The sequence below is a fragment of the Phoca vitulina genome, unplaced genomic scaffold (assembly GCF_004348235.1).
Source record: "Phoca vitulina isolate PV1807 unplaced genomic scaffold, GSC_HSeal_1.0 scaffold4, whole genome shotgun sequence".
Lineage (NCBI taxonomy): Eukaryota > Metazoa > Chordata > Mammalia > Carnivora > Phocidae > Phoca > Phoca vitulina.
This window is the reverse complement of record NW_022589707.1, coordinates 74,243,133-74,269,523: the sequence shown is the minus strand read 5'-3', so window position 1 is coordinate 74,269,523 and position 26,391 is coordinate 74,243,133. Positions and strand designations below refer to the sequence as shown.

General features: G+C 35.8%; 1 protein-coding gene across 1 annotated transcript in view; it reads right to left on the bottom strand.

Annotated features, from left to right (window-relative positions):
• The window catches only part of SEMA3C (semaphorin 3C), a 177,506-nt gene that overhangs the window by 40,844 nt on the left and 110,271 nt on the right, over positions 1-26,391 (bottom strand). Inside the window, exons 10-12 of the mRNA XM_032402283.1 lie at positions 24,643-24,712; positions 22,523-22,667; positions 14,762-14,984 (exon numbers count right to left, since the gene is read on the bottom strand). Of these exons, the coding sequence (XP_032258174.1) occupies positions 14,762-14,984; positions 22,523-22,667; positions 24,643-24,712 (438 nt within the window). The remainder of the gene's footprint in view (positions 1-14,761; positions 14,985-22,522; positions 22,668-24,642; positions 24,713-26,391) is intronic.

Sequence of the window (26,391 nt, the reverse complement as noted above, 5' to 3'; positions counted from 1 at the left end):
TGAAAATTTCCCAAGTTTGTTTGTTTGTTTATTTATTTTTTAAGATTTTATTTATTTATTTGACAGAGAGAGAGCAGGGGAAGTGGAAGGCAGAGGGAGAGGGAGAAGCAGGCTTCCTGCTGAGCAGGGAGCCCCATCTGGGGCCCAAGTTTGATAAAAAATATTATGTTGCACATCTAGGAATGCAGTGAGACTCAAGCTGAATAGAGACAAAAAGAGCCACCCCTAGGCACATTATATTATATTTAAACTGTTGACAACAAAAGCTATAGAAAAAAAAACTTAGAGAAAAAAAAAAAACAGAAAAAAGACATTATGTCATGAGAACAAGGGATATCATTATTGATGACATTTTATTAGAAATAATGGAGGCCAGAAGATAATGGGATGACTTTTTTAAATGCCAAAAGAAAAAAAAAATAAAAAGGAGTTAACCCAGCATTCCACATCCAGTGATAATATTCTTTAAAAATGAAGATGAAATCAGCTATTCTTTAGATAAATAAAATCTGGGAAAAGTTGTAGCCTGCAGACCTCCTGCATTTGAAGAAATGCTGAAGAATGTATTTTAGTCTAAAGGGAAATAATGCAAAATGGAAACTCAGGTTTATAGGAAGAACAAAGAGAACCAGATATGACCCTCTTTCTAGCAGAGCTGATTGAAGTGCAAGTATCTTTTCGAACCTTACCACCATTTGTTAACAGCCCAATAGTTGACAGAAGGACAAAACTGATTCCTGCTCCCTGCTAAGGAGAAGAGAGCCCCAAACTCCAAAGAAAGAAGCTAGAGCCCTAGTCAAACCACATCTAAAGCCACCCTACCATTGTTTTTCAGCTTTGTGAACCAATACATCTTTACTAAAAAGCAAACAATATTTCTTAGAATCTTAAGTGCCAGTAAAATAAAATGCCCTCCTCCCCCTCAAAAAGCCAAGCAGAGCCATTTGTAATTATCTAACAGAGTGAAAACATAATTAGTATTTATAGTATAATCCCTCTACATCAGTAGATTACACTCTATTTTTAATGGAGGCCCATTATCTTTTTCCTGCAACTCTGATTTTCAAAAATTTTTTGTTTTGTTTTTGTTTTTGTTTTTAAGTGTCTTTGGAGGTAAAATCTGTCCTGACTTGAACTAATTTGGTCACAAAACCTGACCTGCACTTACTGAGGGCTACTTATGGTTTTTTATTTATTATACTTGGTTTGAAGATTTCTGTCTCATTGCAGAAATAGCGCTATGTATTTCACAGGGTGTGGTCCAAGGTTCTGCAAGCCATTTTACCTAATATTTAGGCACAAATTACCTTTTTCTATTCAAATACTTTTGAAGGCTGAAATACATTTGGTTTCAAATAGGGAATATAAACCAGGATGGCTTTTCTTTTTTTGTTCATCTTTTTCTTGATTAAAAAATAGGCATATGTAAGTTGAGAAATTAAAAAATAATTTAAGAGATATAATTAAGTAAAGCTGTAGACTGAAATTATGTTCCGGTTGTCACTAAAATGATAAAGTAGAATGTAAATATTCCAAAGCAGACCTAGTAGAGCTACTCTACTAATTCAGGACACTGCTCTTAAGATCACCTAATAGCAGATACATTAGAAGGGATACAACCAATTTGCGCTGCTCCCCCACAGGCTGAACACTGTGTGTAACAGCTCCCTGATGGTTCTCTTTTTGCAGTGAGCTCTCGGGAGTAGGTAAGCGTTGCTCTTAACAGCCCATTTAATGGCAGTTCCTACATCACTACTGAAAAAGAAAATACACCTGCTTCCACCAACGTGCAATAGTGTCCTCTATTTCCATTGTATTCATTCTGGTTTTACACTTGCAATTGGGATCAACTTGAGCAAACCTACTTCCTGTAATCTTTTTATTTCTCTATAAAATGTGGATATACCTCAGATACCTGACAAGGCTGTTCAAGATCAAAGGAGAGAGCCCATGTAAACCTTCCTTGTAAACTCTACAGAGACTATAACTAATTTTACTCTCCATGGTCTGAAATTATCTTTCTTTACTCCCACTCTTTGTTACATATGTTATTTACTATTCTCATATACCAGTGTTTTACTTTTATCTATAATTTCCAGATAAAAGAAATGCCTCCTACATGACCAGCAGATTTACCTACCACCTGTAGTTAGGTGTTTTTCTCGCTCTGCTTTTTCTAATGCAGTGTACTCATTTTTTTTTTTTTAAAGATTTTTATTTATTTATTTGAGAGAGAGAGAATGAGAGAGAGCACATGAGAGGGGGGAGGGTCAGAGGGAGAAGCAGACTCCCTGCTGAGCAGGGACCCCGATGTGGGACTCGATCCAGGGACTCCAGGATCATGACCTGAGCCGAAGGCAGTCGCTTAACCAACTGAGCCACCCAGGCGCCCTCTAATGCAGTGTACTCAAATGTAATACTGAAAATAATTATACACACGTTATTCATTGCCTGTTTCCTCCCACAAGGATATTAAGTCTATGAAAGGAGAGCCATTTTTGTATTTTGTTCACTGCTTATGTCTAGTGAATAGGATAGTATCAGGATTCAGAGTAGGAATTCAAGAATATTTATGTGTATACATATATGCTTGTATATTTATATCCATAGATATATAATTGATTTCAATAAATATATATCTACTATGTAGATATAAGTATACATGTACCTGCTGAGTATTTACTAACTTCTAGGCAGGACCTTCAGGGTTTTACATATATCATCTCATTCAATCTTTGAAATATGTTCAAAAGTAAGGTACAATTAAGACTAAGGCTTAGGGATGTTATGTAATTTGCTTGAGGTCGTAACACTGACAAGTGATAGAGGGAGGGATTTAAACCTAGGTCCTTTGAAGTCAAAGCCTGTTTCCTAATTCTTAGTCTAGAATCATCCAAGTGATGTGGGACACAAAGGCAGAAGGAAATGTAGATAAAATTAAATGTCCTTATAACCTGCAGCCCTTTGACAAATAGTTGAAATAGGCAGATTATAACATTCCTCCGGGAAACCCCCAACTGTCTTAATGTTAATGCTTTGCTGGAGGGAAAACTACCTTAGTTTGGCAATAGCAAGGCCTCTAGGATCCTGTGAGTCTTCTTTAGCATATGAAAGTCCTTTAGGAATTTCCCTTATCTTTACTCCCCCTAACCCCAAGGTATATAATCAGTTGCCCCTCACAATCCCGGGGGCAGCTGCTCTCTCTGCCCAGGTCCTGTCCCTGTGCTTTAATAAAAGCACCTTTTGAACCAAAGACGTCAAGAATTCTTTCTTGGCCAACGGCTCCGGACCCCAACAACACTACTCCAAAAAAACTACATCAGAAGGATAACTTAGTATACTTATTCTTAACAAGTTATTCTGTATTTAACAAGGTTTTGGGAAAATCCCATCCAAAATTAGAATTGGTCTTTATGAGGAGTCTCTGGAAATATTCATTTGCCATATCATGCTGCCATATGTAGATCTACAGTATCACAGGTAAGCACACACATGCTTGCATCCATTACTGCTGTGTCAAGTTTCAAAGTTATACATTTGGGTAAGTTGATTGAAAAGTAGTCTTCTGGGGCAAAGTTGAAAGAGAAATCTTAATGCCAACAATTTTATTAAATTAGCAATTCTGTAAGAAGTACTAAATTATGAGTTTTGATTTGGTTGAGGCTTGGCAAAAAATCAGAAAGCAGAAAAATGTGCCATTTTTAAAATTTGACTTATTTATTCAACTAAGGTGTGTGTTTTCATGAAAAAATCTGCTATATCCAATGTATCAAAATGCATTTAATAAGTTTACAATATAATATGCTTGTTTATTCTGATTCTAGAACCTAATCTTCTCTGTGAGTGTTAGAAAAAAATTTTAATTTAGTATTAGACCATGTGATAACCCATCAACATCTGCATTATTATAGTTTCCTAGTAATACAACCAAATACTCAAATACTGTCTCAGAAATCACTAAAATTAACGTTTGAGGATGTTGTAAAACATAAACATACACATCACATTTTAGTATTCTTATTGGATTATATCATGAATAATTTATTTACATTTAACTTAAACCAAATAGACTTACTTTGAATAATGCAGGGGTACATTCTATGTAGGTATAACTAATCCTACACAGGATGCAGCAACTAAATTTCCAAAGATGCAAAATTGGGGCTCTTTCTATTTAACCCTGCAACATCTGGGGAAAGAATTACTCATCTGAGATTAATAAATTTTATGGTCATTAATTAACCTACTTTCCTGCACCATTTTGACTGGAAGATAGGCTGTTGCGCGCATTCATTGTCCAAGTTCAAATTGCATATGGATGCTCCATGGCCTGGAGCACCAACCTAAGTTTCTGGGTGCTCGGATACAGAAAGGAGCTTTCCCCTCTTCATTGGGTCCTCTCTCAACCTGCTGTTTACTTGCACTTCTTGACCTCTTCCTACTTCCTCCTGTTCACGTTTCATTCTTTTCAACTGGAATGGCCATTCCCCTCTCAAATCTTGCTGGTATGAAAGGAGATAGGGTAATGCAGAAAGGACTGGGTGACTAGGTCACTGAGATACAGCCATGCCACCTCTGATGCTCTCCACCACTTCTTCTTTCCTGCCTGTGGCTCTCTTTGCTCCAGGCCGCCATGATGCTACTTCCTCCTCTTCGCTTAACTCTCATGATCGCTCCTTCTCCATTTCCTTGGTAAACGCTCTTGATTTTCCTAACCTTAAATGAGCTCCCAGAGTTAAATTCTTATCTGAATAGTCTCCTAGTGGGGCCTCAAGGATTGTCATGGATTCAGCTAACACCTACATCCCTGTGACTCCAGTATCTACATCTCTTAGCACAGCCCTCTCTGCTGAAGTGTATCTCTTAACAACACTCTCTGACTGATTCCTCCAGATGGTCCACCAAATCTTTAACTCAGTGTGGGGCAGACTTGGGTTTGAATTTAATTACTGTTCCCAATAGCGTCACAACCCTAAGAAAGCCGTTTAACTTCTCAAAGCTTCAGTTTACGTAACTGTAAAAGGAGGGTACTGATTCTAACTCATAGGGTTGTTGTGAGATTTTGATAAGGTACTGTATTTCGGTGATAAACTCAGTCTGTGATGTGGAACAGGTCACAGGAAAGTGTAGGTGTGCCGTTCAAAAAGGAATTCATTACTCTCCAAATCTGCTTGCTGATTCCATACTCCCTTGACCAGTGAATGGCACTTCTTCCCATTTATTTGCCAAGTCAAAAATCTGTAAAGCACTCTCAACACAGTTTTCACCCTTCCACCTTTTCCCAAATCAATTTGTTACCATGAAGTCCTTACCTCTTCCAAAATATCTCTTTAACCTGGTAATCCCTCTCAACCTCCAAGTTCTAACACCTGTCTTAATTTAGGCTTTCATCCTCTCTTGCCTATAATAAACAAAAAGTCTCCTAACTGGTTTCCTTTTCTCTGTCTGTAATGCATGCTCCACATCATTGCCAAAGTGATTTATCTAAAATGCATATAGGCAGCAGCTGACCCACTCCAAGTTACCCCCAGGTCTTTGTATATCCTCTCCCTTTGAGTGCAGGTGGAACATGTGACTTGCTTCTAACCAAAAGAAAAATGCTAAATTGATAGCATGTCAATCCCATGACTATGCCACATTATATGAAACCCCATTTTAGCAGATTGAAGGGAAAGACTGCTAATTTTAAAGGAGCAAACCACTATGATTTGAATGACCAACAGAGATCCATGTGGGAGGGAACTGCTTTGGCCTCATTTCTGCATCAAAATTAAATAGTTTTTTTCAAAATCATGTGAGTTTGGAAGAAGACACTGAACTCCAGAAAGTAATGTAGCCTGGCTTACACTTTGCAGACTTGTGAAACCCTGAGCAGAGACTCCAGCCAAGCTTTCATCTACAGAAACTGAAATAACAAGTATGTATAGTTTTAAGCCACCAATCTTTTGGTAATTTGGTAAGTAGCAACAGAAAACTATCTCAAATGTGAATCAGGCAGCCACTTTCTTCCTGGATTCTACAGATCCTTACATTATAGATCTTAACACACTGGTCTCTATGAAGAGTTTACAATGCTCTTTCCCTAAATATTCTCTTATTTTTTCAAGTCTTTGCTAAACTCTAACCATCTCAATGGGACAAACCCTAAAATCTTTCACCATGGGTGTGTGTGTGTGTGTGTGTGTGTGTGTGTTTCACAGCACTGATCAAATTCAAACAGGTTATATAATCTGCTTATGCATTACGGTCATTTTCTCTACCAGTATAATGTAAGCTCCAGAAGGACAGAGAGATCTTTGTCTCTTTGGTTCACTGGTGCATCTCAAGCACCTGTGAGAGTGCCTGTCACATAATTGGTTCCATAATATTTATTAAATTAGATTGAATTGCCTCCTCCATTGGGCCATGAGTTCCTTAAAGGTAAGTGCTGTTGCTATTTTTCTTTATATACCATAAGCCCTGGCATGCAATAGGCTCAATAAATTCTAATGAGTGAATAAATGGTATCTTTGTAATGTATCACTACGTTATTCCGCACTGGTTGAAAAGCAGCTATAGAACAAAACATATTATATTTCTGCATTTATGAGCAAAGGCTTTGCTGGAGTTTCAAAACATCAGATTGATTATTTTTATTTTAGAAATTCTTAAGAGAATTTTCATCTTTCATCTTTCAATGAAGCTACAGGTCAAACCCATTTGCAGTACTTTCCTGTTGCTGCTATAACAAATTCCCACCAGTTTCATGCCTTAAAACTACACATATTTATTGTCTTATAGTTCCGTAGGCTAGAAATCTAAAATGGGTCCCACTGGGCTAACCTCAAGGTGTCAGGAGAATTGCATTCCTTTCTGGATACTGTAAGGACCATCTGCTTCCTTGAGTTTTCCAGCTTCTAGAACCCAATGGAATTCTTTGGCACATGGTCCCGCTTCCTCCATCTTCAAGGCCAGCAGAATCACATCTTTCTGACACATCTTCCATTGTCACATCTCCCCCTGATGATAGCCAGGAAAAGTTTTTCTGCTTTTACATAGTCATGTAATTAGATTGAGCACACCCAGACAATTCAGGAAAATCTCCTCATCACAAGGTCTATAACAGAGTCTGACATGTAAGGTAACACATCTACAGGTTCCAGATCTTAGGATGTAACCTTTGGGGGGCTATTATTCTACCTGCCACATGAGTGAAAGAGGAAACTAGCATACAACTAAATAAAACGTTTATGACTCTAGTACCAGAGATTCACCTCAGAAAATCCAATTTCAATTTTTTTTATTCCAATTTATACTATATTTCACATTCTAAAATGAAACCTTTCTTTCCATTTTCTACAAAATTTGAATTCTTCTCAGGTCAATAAAAAAAATGACAACAACAACAACAAACTTATAAAGCTGGCTTTCCACAGAAACCACTCCACACCTGAGAGCCAGCTATAGCCCTCCTTTGGGTAATCACAGTGAGAAGGCTTGGCCTGGCTGAGTCTAAGGCTGTGAATTCTTCTCCCAGGGACAAAAGCTGCCAAGTCTGCCTCAGAGAAACTTGGCAGCACATCAAGAACAAAAACATAGTGTGGTTATTTCTTCTTAATACACAGACAAAAGACTTTAACTTGTCTTTATGCTAGAAAATTCTCTTACATTCATTTATGAGTAAAGGGTTAAATGAAGGCAACATACAGGAATGAGGTTTGGCTGCAGTTGTTTTCAGGTCATCTATGAAAATATCAGTGATTAAATAGTAAAAGAGTCAGTGTAGCAGAGCAAATCATCACCATCTCTCCTGTTGAGAGGCACTGTCTCCTTGCATGATATTCTGAAATCCTCCAAATATATCATTTGAATATGCAGAATCCATTTTAATTAAGTAATAGAACCATGCCAAAGAGATTTGCATGTGTTTTGGTGAGTTTGTAAGACATACTGAAGACAGAGATAAGCCCCATTTAAAAAAAATTGGAAATGTGCAAAGATTTAGTGATAAATCAAAAATGAAGGCAAAGACCTACTCCATTTCTGCAACCTCTCCTCTCCCCCAAAATATAATCTCCTTCCTTCTTGACTATATAGTAACTGACATAAAAAGGTATCAGATTCACAGGTCAAATTCTAGCAGAGTTAATTCACACACAAATCCAGTCTGTTTCAAGTCTTCTCTGTCACCTTATAAGATGTACCTTGTTAACGTGTAAGACTTGGTGACAACATATGTGTGGGCAAAAGTGAGTGATATCACTCAAACAAAACAATGCTGATGTGTGTCAGCACATCAACGACATCGGCTTGACTTATGTGGATGAAACATTTCTTTCACAGTAAAATGAGAAGTATAAATGAAATTACCTTAACTTCATAAAAGGTAAATAATATAAAGTGGTGATGGTCAATGAGGTAGTAATGTGAAGAGAATAAATGCTCAGGGTGTAAATTCAGACAGCAAGAGTTGATATTCTAGTTGTATCGTATACCAAATATCTATGTGATCTTAACTCAGCTGACCTTCTGCTAAACATGATGGAGGGTAAGTGCAACTCATTCACTCATTCATTCAAATGATATCCACTGACTGGCAACTTTGAGTGATGCACTATTCTAAGTATTGAAGATACAGAGATGAATAAATCCCACAAATACACTTGTCTCCCATCGAGTCTGCATTCTCACAATTCCTCACAGAGTAAATGATAAGGGGTGGATGAGAGTCAATAACATGTCTGGAAAAGGTAAGTACTGTAAATAAATGTAATTAGCATCGTTAAAATAGTAATAAAACATTTCAGAAACTTGAAAAGTATACTTTTTTGCATAATAAGCAGAATGCTGAATAAACAAATGGGTTGTTCAGGTAAACTAAGAACACAAAATTTACATAATCATTACATGAGATGGTATGCTGTCTTTAAAAGAATGTATCTCTGAAGAGTAGCTTAAAGAAAAAAAATCTGCTTTTCGGCATAAAAATTTTTCAGCAATTAGCCATGTATGTATTTTTAATAAGCTGTCTTTTGGAAGTAAAATTTAAATGAGAACATTTATCTCTGGATTAGCAATCACTCTATGGGCTGCCTTCCTTTTTTTTTTTTTTTCTCTATCTCTACATATACCCTTTCTGCTACTCTTCTACATGATCAAGCAGTCATCACACCATGATTTATCATCTTCTCCTGTCAATTCAGCCGTCATTCCACTCTGTTCCATTAGTTTTTCCCACTGTGAAAATCCCAGTAGAATCCTTGGTAAACTCTCAGAAGTTTCCAGATTCTGCTTTGGAAAGCAGTGAACCACAATGTTATTAAAAACCAGTGACTTATAAAGGGATTTGTTCCTTATTCCTAAGCAAAGGGGAAGTCTAGACATTATCCTCAGAGTGACATTCATGCACAGCTTCCAACTGACAGGAGTCTTTTCTGAGCTCAAAAGCACTGCTCCAGCTATCAAATTTTACACTGAGTATTTTAGGGAGCTCTTTAAAAATCAAAACGCCTGGCTCTGCGGTTCATTAAGGGTGCCATTCCAAGAGATGTGACTGCCAAAACTGGGTCGTTACTATGAAGGTAGTTATCCTGTAATGCTGCAAGGCAAACATATTAAGGCTTTAGTCACATATGTGGCACACACTTCAAAACTCCACACTTTCAAAGGACTTACTGGAGCCAACATTCCAACTTAGTACTCATCCAGTGAAACGGAAGCTAATAAGAAGCATGAAACAGTACACACTATATAAGAACTTTGGCAGAACACCACATGTATCGACCTTACATTAAAAAATCATAATGGCATTAAATCATCCCAAACCGCTAACACCCATTCACAAGAATACTATCGTTCTTTCATCAGAAACCGCATGTCATTCTGATTCATATATAGTGCTAAAAATATAAATTTGATAGAATGTGTCTAAACCTGACCCAGACACTTAAATATTTTCATAACTCTAGAGGCAAAAGGAAAACAGGCAAAAACGTCTTCACTGTGCAATACAGTCAGCTCTGAACAAATGGCCTGGATGTAAGCAGTAGGTGGCAAAGTTAAAATAGAAATGTTAATCCTATGTGAGCTCTGGCCTGCTGGTTTACAGCCTTTCCTAAAGATTCAAAAAAAAAGGGGGCAGGGGAGTAAGGATCACACAAATAGTAAGACCTAATATAAGCACTAATACTAAGACCTAAAAGCACAAAACAAAGCAACACACACAAAACAGAACAAAACAAAGATACTACAAAACATCAACAAATGCTACAGAATAAAACAAAGCACTGACCTGAAAATACATTTTTTTTTCAATATGAGATCTTTTTTAGAGGGGTAGTAGCAGGAATGAATGGGAACGTAATAAAGTAGAAACTAAGTTTACTTAAAGTTTTAATAGAACAGCAGAATAATCTTTTACTCAAGATAAAAGGAGAGGGGCGCCTGGGTGGCTCAGTCGTTAAGCGTCTGCCTTCGGCTCAGGTTACGGTCCCAGGGTCCTGGGATCGAGCCCCACATCGGGCTCCCTGCTCAGCGGGAAGCCTGTTTCTCCCTCTCCCACTCCCCCTGATTGTGTTCCCTCTCTTGCTGTGTCTCTATCAAATAAATAAATAAAATCTTAAAAAAAAAAAAAAAAAAAAAGATAAAAGGAGAAATATTTATTTTGGGCAACATTATGAATTCCTGTATTATATCTACATATTAGAAAATAGCTTCTTTAAGAAGTCTTCATTTTTCTAAAATTATCCAACTATCAGACAAAACAAGGTCAGCAAACTTTTTCTCAAAAAGGCCAAATAACAAATGTTTTAGGATCTGTGAGCTAAACGTCTCTGTGGCAACTACTCAACTCCGGCATTGTAGCTCAAAAGCAGGCACAGAAAAAATGTCAAAGAATGAATGTGGCCATATTCTAATAAAACTTTATTTATGGACACGGTAATCTACAAATCTTGTTATTTTCAGTGCTCATGAAATATTCTTCTTGTTATTTTTCTTCAATCATGTAAAAATGTGAAACAACATTCTTAGCTTATGTACCATATATGCAGTGGGCTAGATTTGGTCCAGGTTGTTGTTTGCTGAACCCTAGGTTAGACATTGATTAACACAAACTGTAAGAAATAAAAGATGAGAAGACAAAGCTCAAATTATCTTTCTTTCTTCCCTTCTTTCTTTCTCTCCTCCCCCCTCTTTCTTTCTCTTATTATATATCTATCATCTATCTATCCTCTATCTATCTATCTATCTATCTATCTATCTATCTATCTATCATCTATCTATCTTTGCATCTGGCAATACACAAAATATAATGAAGTAGTACCAGGGGACTGGAGGGTCAGATTACCAGCCTCTCAAACTCAGCTGATATAGTAGTACACTATAAGGAACTAATTGTATTGGTTAGCAGGCATTGGGCCTATATAACTACCATGGAGATTCTGGGTGCGACAAAATTATTCATAATATTCAAAGTGAATATAGTTACATAATATCCTATTTGTATTCCAATTAACTGTCATGTAAGTTGTTTTTTTTTTAATGACATCTTCTTTGACAACTAATGTCTTCATTGAATTCCTCTGAAATTTCCAATAATGGTAAAGAGAGAAGGAAGCGATGAGAGAAGCTTGCCTCATGGCGATAATTGGAACATTATTATTTACTTATAACAGCTGAAAAGCTCTCTGGCAGTGAGGAACTTGGCAACACCATGACATATTATACCCTTCCTAAGACATTTAGAAATCCTTGGGAGTGGTGACCTGTAATTTTCCCAAGTTCCATTTCAGAAAAGGCTATTCTATTCACTTTTAGTAGTGAACAAGCACTGAGAACTCTCTTTTGAAAAATTTCACCAGTAAGCCAAGAACTACTTGGGCAATACGTCTTTTATACCAATATACTGGCGTTAGAGTTTCAGGTAAATTGAAATCCCTGCTTCTAAATTCTAGTGCAGTCTGATATGACCATGAGGCTAAGATTCAATGGTTTAGTAAGTTATCATCTCTTCAGAAAGACGCTGTTGGCAGAGATATTATCATAGCATGTAGTTTCCCATTACAGTAGAGTCTTTCAGAGACTCATGTGGCTTTGTAAGCAATCATTAGGGAAGCTTCCCAGTACAGTTAAAAACACATGCCTAAATACCGTTTTCAAATATTTAAATACCAACATAAAAAGTCTATGTAAAGGTGCCAGATACTTATATGGTAAGAAAAGCCAAAGAATTTGTGCAAAAGTGTTTCTTACTGCCTTCTACAAAGTTTATAAAGATTTGAAAATTCCATCCACTAAATCTACATATTTTATGCAAACCTTCATGAGACAACAACCCAACTGTGATATCAGAGTTCACATTTAACACAAGTTCCAAAAGGAAAAAAAAAAAAAAAAAAGAAAAGAAAACAGTCACTTTTTATGAGTAATATGAGATATTAGCGGGAAGTATGACTCTAAAATTACCACTTCACTTCAGGAATTTTTTTAAAAATGCAAACTCCATGCCAGATCATCTGAGCTAAAGCTAAGAGCAACTCTTCGAAGTCATCCATATGGAGGTTACATCTTTGGAGAACACAGTTTATTTGCAAAATGAAGATGAGGTTTTGCAAATAGTTATGAATTCCCTTCATTATATGAGTAGCAGTGGATATGGTCATGATATTCAATTCATCTTCACAAATATTTATTGAGCTTACCAGGCACAGTGATATGCCTAGAGAGAAATTACGTATCATGGAGAAATGGAACGTTGAAAGGAATGTGCAGTAAGAATACAAATATGGGAGACTGGATTAAGCACTGCTTCCAGAGTCTTCGGAGTGGATAAATTGAGTTTGAAGCATGATGTCTGAAATGTTAAGGAGTTACACAATTTGTGTTATCTAAAAGTAAGATGTAAATCAACAACAGAGATGTTGGCTGGGATGTGGAGAAAAAGGAACACTCAGGGCACTGTTGGGTGAGAAAGCATACTGATGTAGCCACTGTGGAAAACAGTGTGGAGATGCCTCAAAAAGTTAAAAATAGAACCACCTTACGATCCAGCAATTACACGACAGGATATTTACTAAAGAATACAAAAACACTAGTTCAAAGGGATATATATCCCACTCTATGTTTATAGCAGCATTATTTAAAATAGCCAAGATATGGAAGCAGCCCAAGTGTCCATCGATTGATGAATGGATAAAGAAGAGATGGTATATATACAATGGAATATTACTCAGCTACAGAAAAGGATTCAATCTTGCCATTTGCAATGATGTGGATAGAGCTAGAGTATAATGCTAAGTGAAGTAAGTCAGACAAATACTTGTGATGAGCACAGGGTGATGTATGCAAGTGTTGAGTCACTATATTATATACCTGAAACTAATATAACACTGTCTGTTAACTAACTGGAATTAAAATAAAAACTTAAAAAATTTTTTTAAATAATAAAATAAAATACAAAAAAACAAGTAAGATGTAAATGCAAATACTGAGTTCAGGAAATGACAAGGACTAGGGATTTGGGATTTGTTGCACATAATAATTAAAACCAAATGAATAAATGAGATGGCCAAAGAATATGTAAAAAGAAGAGGAATGTGGACAGAATCTCGGGGGGATACCTATGCTCACAAGCAGGAGGAAGCTAAGCTCATGAGGGAAACTGAGAAGGAACTTAAATTACTTGTGGCTGAAGTGACAGGCAAAGAGTGATTCTACAATACCAAATGATGCAAAGAGGAGATGGAAGTACCTCATGGTTAAAGGTCATTGGATTTTCTTATCATAAGGACTTTGAAGACCTTGGCCAAATCAGCAGGCTAGCAGAGGGTGAGCAATGGGTTAAGGTGTAGTTTAGTTTTGTGTCCTGGTGTAAGGTTTCTAAGCCAAGGATACAGTAGAGAATGAAATGAACAAATAAAACGAATAAGAAGATAGCTGATAAAGAAAGGTCCTGGAAATGGCAGGAAAGAATAAAACTGAGAACAGACTAGAGAATGGTTAGTCTGGGAAGGAAGGATTATTTCTCAGGTGTGGGGCAAACAAAGAGAGCAGTTGTTCTCAAACTTTAGTGTATATCGAGTTACCTGAAGAGCTTGTTAAAACACAGATCGCTGCGTCTTGAATCCCTAGAGTTCCTGGATTGGAGCCCTAAACTTTGTATTTCTAACAACTTCTTGGGTGATACTGATTTTGCTAGTCTGGGGAACACACTTTGAGAACTACTGCTATAAAGCCAGCCATTACACATTCATGTAGATCTATAAACAAGAGTATTTTTCACTCAACTTGTGTATTAAAGTAAATTGGCAAACTACAGTTATAAATGTATTAAAATACTACCATTAATATTTTCAAAAAAGCTATCTGTATTTGTTATTAAATTCACTTTTAAATGTTATCTAGAACTATCTACCATTATCATTATCACTGGAAAATGGCTCCACGTATTTGCTTCAGTTGAGAGGAACACTACCCAGGCTTAAAATTTCTTCCCATCCTTTCATTCGGCTCATAATTATTATATTTCACTATAATATGTGCCAGGGACTGTTCTAGGTGCTTTACATATATTAACCCATTTGTTCCTCACAATAACCCTATGAAGTAATTTATTTCATTAACTCCATTTTACAGATGTGGTAACAGGCATAGAGACATTAAATACCTCAGTGAGGGTCCAACAGACATCAACATTGGAGTCTCTCTGGTTCCAATATTATGGTCCTTACCTATTATGCTCTTCTGCTACACATTAAAGTATAGTTTGAGCTCAAATACTTACCTGTGCCGAGAAACAGGACATGGTATCTACCATCAGCAGCATTTACTCGATCCACAGCTATCTTTGTGTACTTGTAGTCAGTGCCTATACGAACAATCAAAGGCCTTCTGTGGATTGGGTAGACAGAATTGTACATGAGAGGATGGTTCCGGATAAAAGTGACAACATCATCTGGGAATTCCTTAGTGGTCCGCATATTGGGTGTAAATGCTCCTCCTGGGCACTAATAAAATATTTTAAAAAGAATCAAGTTAGTAAATAGTTACTTCATTTGAGTGATAACCAAAGGCCTCTACTTTTCAAAATACTTAGAGGCTTAAGTTGTTGTAAGTACAGATCCTCCTCGACTTATGATGGGTAATAATCCTGATAAACTCATCATAAATTGGAAATATTGAGAGTTAAAAATGCATTTGATACACTTAACCTATCGAACATCATAGCTTAGCCGAGCCTACCTTAAACATGCTCAGAACACTTGTATTAGCCTGCAGTTAGACAAAAATCATGTAACACAAAGCCTATTTTATAATAAAGTGTTGAAGAACTCATGTAATTTATTGAATACTGTATTAACAGTGACAACCAGAATGGTTGTAAGTGTATGGGTTGTTGACCTTTGTGATCACATGGCTGGCTGGGAGCTGCCCCAAGAACCATTTGAGCAAGGCTAAGTCCACTGGTCCTACCCCATTTGTTTTCAGAGAGCAGTTGATGCCACTTTGTATATAACTTTTACCCTTCCCACCCATCACTTTTCTATTCTTATTCTGTGCCAGCGACAGTGTTGTTAGGGAAAATTTGATAATGATAATCTGTTTTGGCCAGTAAGCAATAATAAGATCTAAAAAAGGACTGCTGGACAGCTTCAGCAGTTCCGAAAAGAAGGCATGACAAGGGCTTCTGGGGAGAAGATTCCATTTATAGGACATCTGAGGCCAAGCTCAGGGGTAGGCTGGGAGCTGCTAAAGCTTGGAACTCAAACTTATCCATTAATAGGATCCAAGTGTTAAGTTATACAAGCGAAACTGTTAAGTATAAACTTTAACACGTACACACATTTGTGTAATCCTATTAAATACTTGACAATATTTCTACTTTCAAAAACAAAAATACTTTGTCATATTTTCTTGAAAGAAAAGCACTTCTGTTATAGTTTTCATTTATTCTCTTAAGAGGGGTAGAAGGTAAAGGAAGGCAACAAAGCAAACTTTCTGATCAATAGCAATGGGTACAGCATCTGGGCAAACTGTAGGATGTAATCGGGACAGTAACAAACTGGAAAGTTGTACCTTATTCAAAAGTGGCAATGAACCCTCATTTCTAACTGATTGCTCCTGTGCAGGAATGTAAGCCTAGTGTGGCCAGATTTCAAAAGAAAATAGAAATGTGGAATTTTATGTGAAATCTGCCAAAATTGTAACGCTAACTCAATGTAAAAAAAAGAAAAACAACTTTAGGGACCCCCAAAACATGGCGACCTCTAGGTTAAACCCTTGCAACAGCTATCCCACAATGTTAGTGCCTCTGGACCAGTATTGTTGGGCCGACCCACATTTGCAAATAACTCTCAGCAAATTACTAATGTTGCCCCTCTCACTTAGACAGTATTATACTGAATGCAATTTTTAGACTCACTTTGACCAGTTAACATTACTAGAACTTTTTACAGGACCAGTAAATATAGTTCTTTTTTTATAGAAAGGCACAGGGAGCAATTAAATGACTTCACTAAGGAGAGATAATGAGACAAGTAATAAAAGTAAGCCTCTGATTCATTATCCCCTCAAGTGACTTTCATCTAGGGCTCATATGTTTTTCTTTTAGGAAAAAAGCGTTATATTTAAATATACATGTTTATAAATTGCCCACAAAAAAGACCAAATGGGGACAAAGAATTTCATTTGAGGGTATTCTAAAATGATGGAAGTGTTCCATACTTCTGCAAAGTGTAGAATTATGGGTGTTCTCTACCCTCATTCCTCACACAAAGTGGAAAAAGGGAAATGCATTGCTCACTGAATGAAAAAATGGAAAGAACAAATGCACGGGCAATCCAGTTCCTCATAAAACACCACTAATTATGGTTTGCTGAGATGTCTCCTTAAATATTTGCAAACATTCTCATTTGTAAGGTCCAGAAAGATCCAAAGTTAGCATATATTACTAGGCAATTTATATAATTTCCAGTTAGCAATTATTTTCATGTGTGATAAGGTTATTAAATTGTTACGTGTCTAGTTTCTGGGTTTTACTTAATTTAAATTCAGTTAAATATTATGTCTAATGTGCCCAAAAGTGTACTTATTAAATAGGTAACCAAACAAATCAACTCAAATCAGTTATTTTATATTCATTCAAATGTCCCCCATTTGGGACTTTGGTTTTATGAACTTCGTGCTTAGAAACCAGTGTTTCATGGTAGGAGTATTTTCAAAATTATAAAAGAAGCCTTTTTGACAATAATTAATTTTTTCCATTGATTCGTGGCATAAACTTTGCAGATAAGACACAGGATGAGTGACAATGATTGTGACAAGAAGAAAAATGGATTACCCTTTGTAGATTCTCTATCTGGACTTGTGAGTTTGCTCAGTGTAACGCTACCAAGTATAAATAAGATGCGATTAACTTATCCCTCACCTTGTGATATGTGAAAGCATGTGTACTGAAATCTCAAGATAATATAACATCCACATGCTGCCATAAAATAAAGCCTCTGTCCATGAATGAGGCTGGTGTCTCATTCTTCGGAAGGCTGATTGAGTTCTACAAATAGTCATTAAGTAGTTTGGGTTAAACTTCTCCTTTAAGCTGTTTTTTTTTTTTTTCCAGTTCTAGCTTTCTGTTTATGGAGCAGTGATAAGGACTCCTTTTTTGAGTAAAGACATTTTAAGTGTTTTGATTACTAAAGTGTTGGGTGAAACGCTAGGAACAGTAACAATGCCATGTTAAGGAAATATCAGCAATTGTTGCCCTCAACTTAATTTCTTTCCTATTTTTAGGTATTCTTGACATCTGCTGTTTTCTGATGCTCCTAAATCTCACATCCATGATCCTAGTTTTCAATATTAACATATTCATATCTTAATTCATGTATTTATTCTTTGGACACTTTTTATTCAAAAAGCATTTTGATGTGCCCAGTGGGGGACATAAGAAAAAGCCATTATCTTCTAGACATAAGTATTCTGGTATGGAAGATGGGCATCTTCAAAGCAAAATAACAAGGCATATAATAATAATTTAAGACAAATATAAAATAAATAATAAATCTTGGTTCATGATCAATTGCCATATGTGTGTAAGAGCCAGTATTTTTTAAATGAATTCAGAATAGTAGAGAACTTAAGGCTCTCAGGGTTGGTGAAAAGGTTTAGAGATAGAAAAAAAAAATTGGAATATTTAGGAAACTATAATTCCTGGGGCATTGCTGGATCACAAAGCACAAAGTGGAAGAAAGAGGTAGGAGTTGAGGTTAAAGAATACAGAAAATAAAAGCAAAACTAGTCAGAGAAGGAGTGACTGGCATGGTCAAGGGGAGCTTGACCTGAACACTTGAAAGATGAGTGGTATATCGATAAATACCTGGACATAAATAAATGGCATTCCAGAATCTGGGGTAGTTTCTGGCACTGGACTTTGAAACTTGTATTCTGAGAGAAACTGATCTCATGCTTAAACCCTTGGTAATCTAGGCCCTTTATTTAAAGCCCAAAGATTTACATAGCTGAAGACTTGTACTTATGCACCAGTTGGTCCTCATTTCACCTCCATTTATCCCCCATTGCTGACAGGAGTGTTCTGTTCCAGTCCTACTAGCTCAGACAGAGCTTCTAGAACTCACTTATTAATTTCTATCTTTGCCTTATAATGTAAGCTGTAACTTTTGTCTGGACTATCATTCTTTCCCCACCCAAGTTATCCAAATCTGATTGCCTTCGGGGCCAGCTCAATCTCCTATTTTTTATATGTCTTCTCTACATAAGGCTGTCCCATGACAGTCTCTCTCTCACCTAGACTTCAACAGTATTTATTATCTATTTTATTCATGTGTCTTGAATAATGATATGAAAAAACATATAATGAATTTTTCATGTCTACACACCTTATGTATTTAATTTTATTGTAAAGTTCCCTAACAATGTTTTAAACATCTATGAAGACTAGAAGTAAGAACCACCAAAAGATGCATGGAATCAACAAAAGTACCAGAAATAAAGTTCTCTTTTTCTGGCCACCACTATGTGGGTCATGAATTTTTTGTGTTCTTTTGCTGCACCAGGTACCAGGCACGATGATGAAAGCAGATGGTTCTGGTCCACTTATAAATAGGTATTAAAACAGAACACTTTTATTAGGTTCTGCTTTAAACAGAAGAGTATAAGCAAAAACAATTTTCTATGGAAGCTTTATACATGTTGCAACAGAATAATGTAATGTGTTAGCTCAGCCACAGAGAGAATCTGCAGTCTTTGGCCGCCCTTTGCAACATACCAAAGGTGTCCTGTTTCTTCCACAAACTTGAATTACTTATGGAAAAACATTATGACACAATTGGCAGGCTTCTTCCCACTGACTGGGGCAGTTTGCTAACATAGCCATCAACCCTGCTTTAAGAGAATCACCTACAGGGAACATTAGAATAAGGGTATACAATTCCTGCCCCCCTGTCATTTCTTTAAGAATCCAGTCATGTATTTATGAGGTTGACCCGGCAACTGGACTACTGTGTAGGGAAATAAAGTAGAGCAATCACAGTTGATACTTCACGGGAGGACTTCAGAAGCAACATTTTTAGCCCCAGAGAAGAGGGACTGTTCTGGGTCACTTGGCTGTAGGTCTTCCTGCTACATCAGTGGGATATTAAACCCTGGAAGCCTAGGAAAAAGACAGACACTGGCCACTCTGAGTCAGACAGCTGAAACTTCCTGGTGTGTTGCTCAGGGAAGGGTGGAGGGACCAGATCTTCTGGGAGGTATGCTTTCCAGAAGGAGTTCCAGAGGTCTTCCTCCACCCTGCCTGTTTCACTCCCTAAGGATCACTCATCTGACAATTTTTTTATTTAAGGGAGCTGCTCTGGTCTCAGCACCAGATGTAAGAAACCACATTATAGAAATATGTCTCAAGGACTGACTACTCCCTTTTTTTCACGGCGTCAGCTCCAGATGTGTGTTACTAAGCCCTGGCTTATACCACACTGTTTTACAACAGAAAAAAAACATGCTTATTCTTAGGAGCTGGGGAAATAGTGAAAAGTGGGACTGTTAGCAGAATTTTCTAATTTAGCATTGGTTTATTTTGTTGTACTAAAAGGGGTTTATCTATTCCCACATTTTATTTAGAATAATTGCTATTTGACATGAGTGGTTTTCTCAGTATGATTCCTGAGAGTCTTTTTGAACTGTCATTCCGGTGAAAAGTCTTTACCAGGGGTGGGAACGGGTGGCTTTTCTTCAGGAAAAAAATCCCTGAATTGTAATACTTGTCAGTTTCCAGACTGTAACTACTCTCACCATGCTGATCTCAAGTTAGTACTGTGAATCCTTACTTGAGATAAAGTGCATACAATCTACTCTTGTAAACTGTGTATAAACTAGCTCCTACATATACTCACTGAGGCCCTAGGGCCTCAAACCTGATTCAGTGAGCATGGCTCTCTTTTACCTGTTTTGTTTGTTTACCTGGGAAATTTCTCTTAAGGTAATACTTGGAGGAAAATAGAATTTTGTTGAGTTTGCAAACCAGCTGTTCCTGTATGAATCCCATATGTATGTTGTTAAAAAGAATAATTAATGAAAGCATATATAATCACAATCACCTGTTAATTTTCTGTATTAAGATAAAGCAATGACTTGGTCAACTTCAAATAGCAAGCAATTCTCAAAAAGAAGATTTATCTTTGAACAGGTTATCAGTGAGTCACCTGGGAACGCATGAAATACACTGAATGAAATAATGAGAGCCGTGAGTTATAATGGAATCTGAAAGTTGTTCACCTTCCCCTTCACTTTGCCTCCTCTTATGTAATAATCTCTGCTTCTTATCCAATACACCCCAAGTTGAGGTACCCTAAGATCAATATATCTATTGATATCTTCCTTGTGTTACACAAAATAATTATTTTTTCACTTTCTGTTGAGCTATGAGCATCGAAAAGAGATCATGGAGAAGGAGACTGTGAATTGTATGATAGGACTTTGTCCCCAGCCATGATTAAGTGTGGCTCTTTAAAATTTAATTGTTTCATAGCTAAAGAGTAATGATGATAATCTTTCCAGTTAATTAAAGGTTAATTGTTCCTGTAAAAGATGTATCAATGATTAATCTTTGAGCTTCTTAGCCAGGGAACAAAATTTGAGCTCTTTTACTTTTGAATAAATAGGTTTAAAGGCTTAGTAAACTATTTTTCTTATTTTTCAAAGAAATTTGACAGCAGTATAATTTAGAATGATGAGAAAATAAAGGACTGAATAATACACTGCAAATAAACTCTAATAATAAGACAAAAAATAAAGTGAATCAACAATCAGTAAAAATTATGTGGGATGAATACCTGAAAGCATACTGGTGGAGGGAATTTCATATTCAAGTAAAAAGGAAAAAGAAACATTTCAAGAAAATAATACTTTAACAGCTATCTTTTGATTATTTTCCATGAAACCATTCTTTACTCACATATAAAATAAATATAACCATATTCTATGAAATGCAAAAATATAAGAAAATTATATTCCTCTTGATAGTCAACTGAAAATTATATTCCTCTTGATTGTCTCTTTTCAGTGTACTCTATGACATTTTATAAAGACAAAAACTAATCAATATTCTAGAATTCAATAAAGCCTTATAAAGGGCCAAATGAAAAACAAATAGTAGAACAATGATCATTGTTGCCCTAAAAAAAGTTCAATTCCAGTCTGTCAGGGCACTGTCTATAACTTCAGCTGGAAACGTTAGTTTTCAGTGTCCTTCTTAATACTGCTAATATACCTGTATACCTCAAAACTTTATAGCTTATAAATATTTTGTTGAATTATAACATCACTTTCATTGTGTTTGTTTACACATACTGTTTTCTTTCTTTGAGAAATATATAGCATATAATTTTTCATATATCCCTAAATATATCCCATAAAATTCAAAGATCTACATGTTTTATCTCTAAATTAATTCTTGTATGGCTATTCCTTTATTAAAATAGGTGAGATTCAGGGCGCCTGCCTTCGGCTCAGGTCATGATCCCAGGGTCCTGGGATCGAGCCCCACATCGGGCTCCCTGCTCCACGGGAGGCCTGCTTCTCCCTCTCCCACTCCCCCTGCTTGTGTTCCCTCTCTGTGTCTCTCTCTGTCAAATAAATAAATAAAATCTTTGAGGAAAAAAAAATAAGTGAGATTCATTAATATCAGGAAGGGTTGTTAAAAAGCAACTAGCATTCAAATTCTTTTAGGCTGCCACCAAAATGTTAACACTTCCCAAGCTACGGCTTTTATGTCAATAAAATTTGGAAATATCTCTGCCCTGTTTCACATACCCAGTTGTCTTGAAGTCTAAAAGAGATTTTATTAGTAATAATACTTAGAAAAAATTGTAGTGGGTGCTATAATATATTTGTAAAATCCCAAATGACCTGAAAAATTATAATGAGTATATCAGTAGGTCCATGGTTGTATTTAAAAAACATTAACATGATATTCATATCTTGTTAAATTATATTTTTTAAAAAGCAAAATAACAAAGAAACTTTCCTAGATACTTACAGTTCCAGGGCGAGGATACGGAATTCTACCTTGATAGGAAATCAGCTGATGATTGGGCCCTTCTTTGTGCGCAAAGGGCCCATTAAACACAGTCTGTATATCAGATAAATGATACACACACACTGCTGATCCTTTAAAGACTGAGCTAAAAAAAAGAAAAAACAAAAAACAGAAAGAGATCCATCTTCTTACTTTTTTCTAACTTTTAAATACAATTTTAAAAAATAGATGGTAAAGTTTGTGATATAAAATTGATATAATTCATCATGGAAAAGTTGAATGCTACAGTACACATTAAAGCTAAAAAAATTCTATTATTTTAAAATAAGCCATTGATACATAAAGCATTAAAATATTTAATTCATCCATGGAGGTAGTAGACAATAATAAGTTATAAAAGAGTTATTAATGTTTCCAAAATATGGGACACGTCAAAGAAGTTTCTAACTACTTTATCTTAACAACAAAAAATAAACTGATGATTTATTCAAAAATATGAATTTGAATTCTAAGTCACTGTCAATACAATCTATCATAATTTAACTCCGAGAAATAAATCTCAATTAAGGGAAAACAGTATCTCTTTGTCTTAAGATTTTAAAGTAAGGATGTTCTTACATGTATCCTAAATAGTAGCTAGAAAAGTCTGTTGTCATAGTTTATATATTTTCCCTGTTAGTAACAGAAAAAAACAATAGGGTCCAAAAGAGATCATTACATTAACTTTGTCAATAAAATCTCATAGAATTTGTTTGGATCCTTACTGAAAACTATTTCTGTTGTCACTAAGGCAGATTGACTGAAACAAACATTTCTGATTTACATATATCTCTTAAATTAGATGCCTAATGGAAAACTTAGATGACCATTGGAAAAAAACAAGATACATTATTAATCATTAGCATCATTGGTCAGAAATGACAATTTTGAATTTTTCAAAAAGCTATTGGGAAAAACAAACACTGGAGAAATATTTTTTTGAAACAAACATTTTCTTCTTAAGAATTTGGTTCTTTTCACTTTGTCCAATTCCTTGTGAGTTAAATCAAGACTACTTTCTCTGTTAGAACAGGAGTTAAACTGTTAATCCTGAAAGACATCTTTTTACATATTTTATAGGGCAAGTGTAAATATGATTTATAATCAAATCCCTGTGATTTTCTTTTACTTTGAATGGCCCGTTACAGTTTACAATTATGCTGTGTTTGCCCCACTAGAAGAGCATGCTAAAATCTTCAAGTTTTTGCTTTATAATTGATTGTCTAATAAAATGGACCCATTACATTCTGTATTGGCCATGCCATAGCTGGAGTATTGTGTTGCATTCTAACATTCCCAGTGTAAAATGAGTAAACAGAAATATGTCTAGGAAAGGGTGAGAATATGGCAATTGTCTTGAAATAGATGACAACTGGGATTGGACATCCCGGAAAAGTTAGAAAACATTAAACCTATTTTCAATTATATGAAATACTGTCATATGGAACATGAAAACTGGTGCAGTATTTTATTAGTTTCTGAATAGTCATCATTTTAGATCGCTCCAGAAGTAAAACTTATTTTAATAGAGGGGTGCCTGGGTGGCTCAGTCGGTTAAGCATCTGCCTTCGGCTCAGGTCATGATCCCAGGGTGCTGGGATCGAGCCCTGCATCGGGCTCCCTGCTCGGCGGGAAGCCTGCTTCTCCCTCTGCCTCTGCCCCTCCCGCTGCTTGTGCTCTCTCTGGCTCTCTCTCTACCTCTCTCTCAAAAAAGTAAAAAAAAAAAATCTTAAAAAAATTATTTTAATAGATATACCTAAAGTTTTAGGTGAAACATGAGTCTTTGAGTTACTTCCTTAAAACAAAATATCTTATATACTTTATTCCTGCATTATAATTAATAGTTTCCTTTCTTTGAGAAAAATAGCATATAGTCATTATAACCATTCTGTTCAAAACTATTTTGAAAGCGTTAGTTCAGCTTAAATATATTTCAGTAATCAGGCAAAAGTAGTAAAACAGGACGATTACATCCTGAATGCTATGTAAAATTAAAAGTTGAAAAGAATGTTTTGTAATAATTACTATTACTCAATAAAGTTTACTGTTTAACCCATAAGTTGTAATTTTTTAATAATTACCTTGATGTTGTAAAAATGCCATATACTAGTGTTGTCCTTGGGTTATCAGTTTCCAGCAGAAACACATCCTCTATAAAAGGAAAACATCATTCTTTTAAAGTTCCCAAATATTAACTGTATTTTAAAATTTAACCTTAAGAAAATAATTTTAACTATGAAAAGTATTATTGAGCAAGATATTTTGGCAGCATCATTATAATCTGGAAACTAAATGAACTCAATGATAGGCACATGGTAGAGTAAATTAAATAAAATATTATAAACACAAAAGGGTTTATAAAGACTGCAAACTTATGGAAACCATGCTAATGAAGTAATATTAAGTGGAAAAGGCACAGTGGTATACAATATAGACTAGAACCATGTAAACCGTAAAATTATATACCAGGATATAACAGGATTACCAATGAGTGTCTCTGGTTAGCAGAGCTATAGAAATATGTCTTCTTTTCTCTGCATTTTCTTTCTTTCTTTTTTTTTTTTTTTTAAGATTTATTTATTTTAGAGACAGAGTGCAAGCAGGGGGTAGGAGCAGAAGGAGAGGGAAAGAGAGACTCTCAAGCAGACTCCCCACTGACTGTGGAACCCAATGGGAGCTCCATCTCACCACCCATGAGATCACGACCATGACCCATGAGATCATGAGCTGAGCCAAAATCACAAGTTGGACATTTACCCTACTGAGCCACCAGAAGCCCCTTTTCTCTGCATTTTCTAAATATCCTTTAATGATAATATGCCACTTTTTTAAATTTAAAAAGTATTACAAATCACAATTTCTTTTTGACCTAGGGTTAGAAGTTGGAATGTGGAAGGAAACTCTTTCAAAGTGACTTTTTTTCTTTATATAAAATAAGACTTTTTGGCTTATGGTCAAAATTGCTAGTGATATTTTTATTTAATCGATAATTCCCCCAATGACAAAAAGTTTAAAGTATATTAAGGCAAAGACAAAGGTATAGGTAGTGAGGTTCAGTAATACATAACAAAACCTGGAAGTAGATTTCTGGTAGGAAACCCCAGTTAATAATCAATTGTTACAGTTACAAGAAAAATCTGAATTTAGTGACATTTTTGCAAATAAGATTCTTTCTGGGAAATACAAAGAAAGATGCATTTATTTTCAATTCACAATGAATTTAGGACCTCTTAAGCAATAAATTAATAACGAGCAGGCTTTCTATATGTGAGCAAAAGGCTGAGCTGTCTGGCTTTCCCTAAAAAACAAGAAAGACTGAAATATCCTAAATCATTAAAACATAAACATACTTGCAAAGAATTTGGGGGAAATAATGTGTGACTAGGTTATAACACAAAAATCATACTTGGAACTTTCTTCTAGAAAAGCTGATACAAAAACTTTTGTTTCTACAATCAACACACTGGCTGGCTTTTGAAGAGTTCAACTACCTATTTCAGTTTCTATGACTGCTAGAACCAGTAGATTTTTCTATATTGTAATGCATTTGTATTGCTTATGTTATCACCTGCCTCAAAATCTGAAAACAGCCAGCAGTTTACATTTTAATGGATTAAAGCAAAATAAAAGTCGTTTCTTTTATTATTATTATGTTATGTTAATCACCATACATTACATCATTAGTTTTTGATGTAGTGTTCCATGATTCATTGTTTGCGTATAACACCCAGTGCTCCATGCAGTACGTGCCCTCTTTAATACCCATCACCAGGCTAACCCATCCCCCCACCCCCCTCCCCTCTAGAACCCTCAGTTTGTTTCTCAGAGTC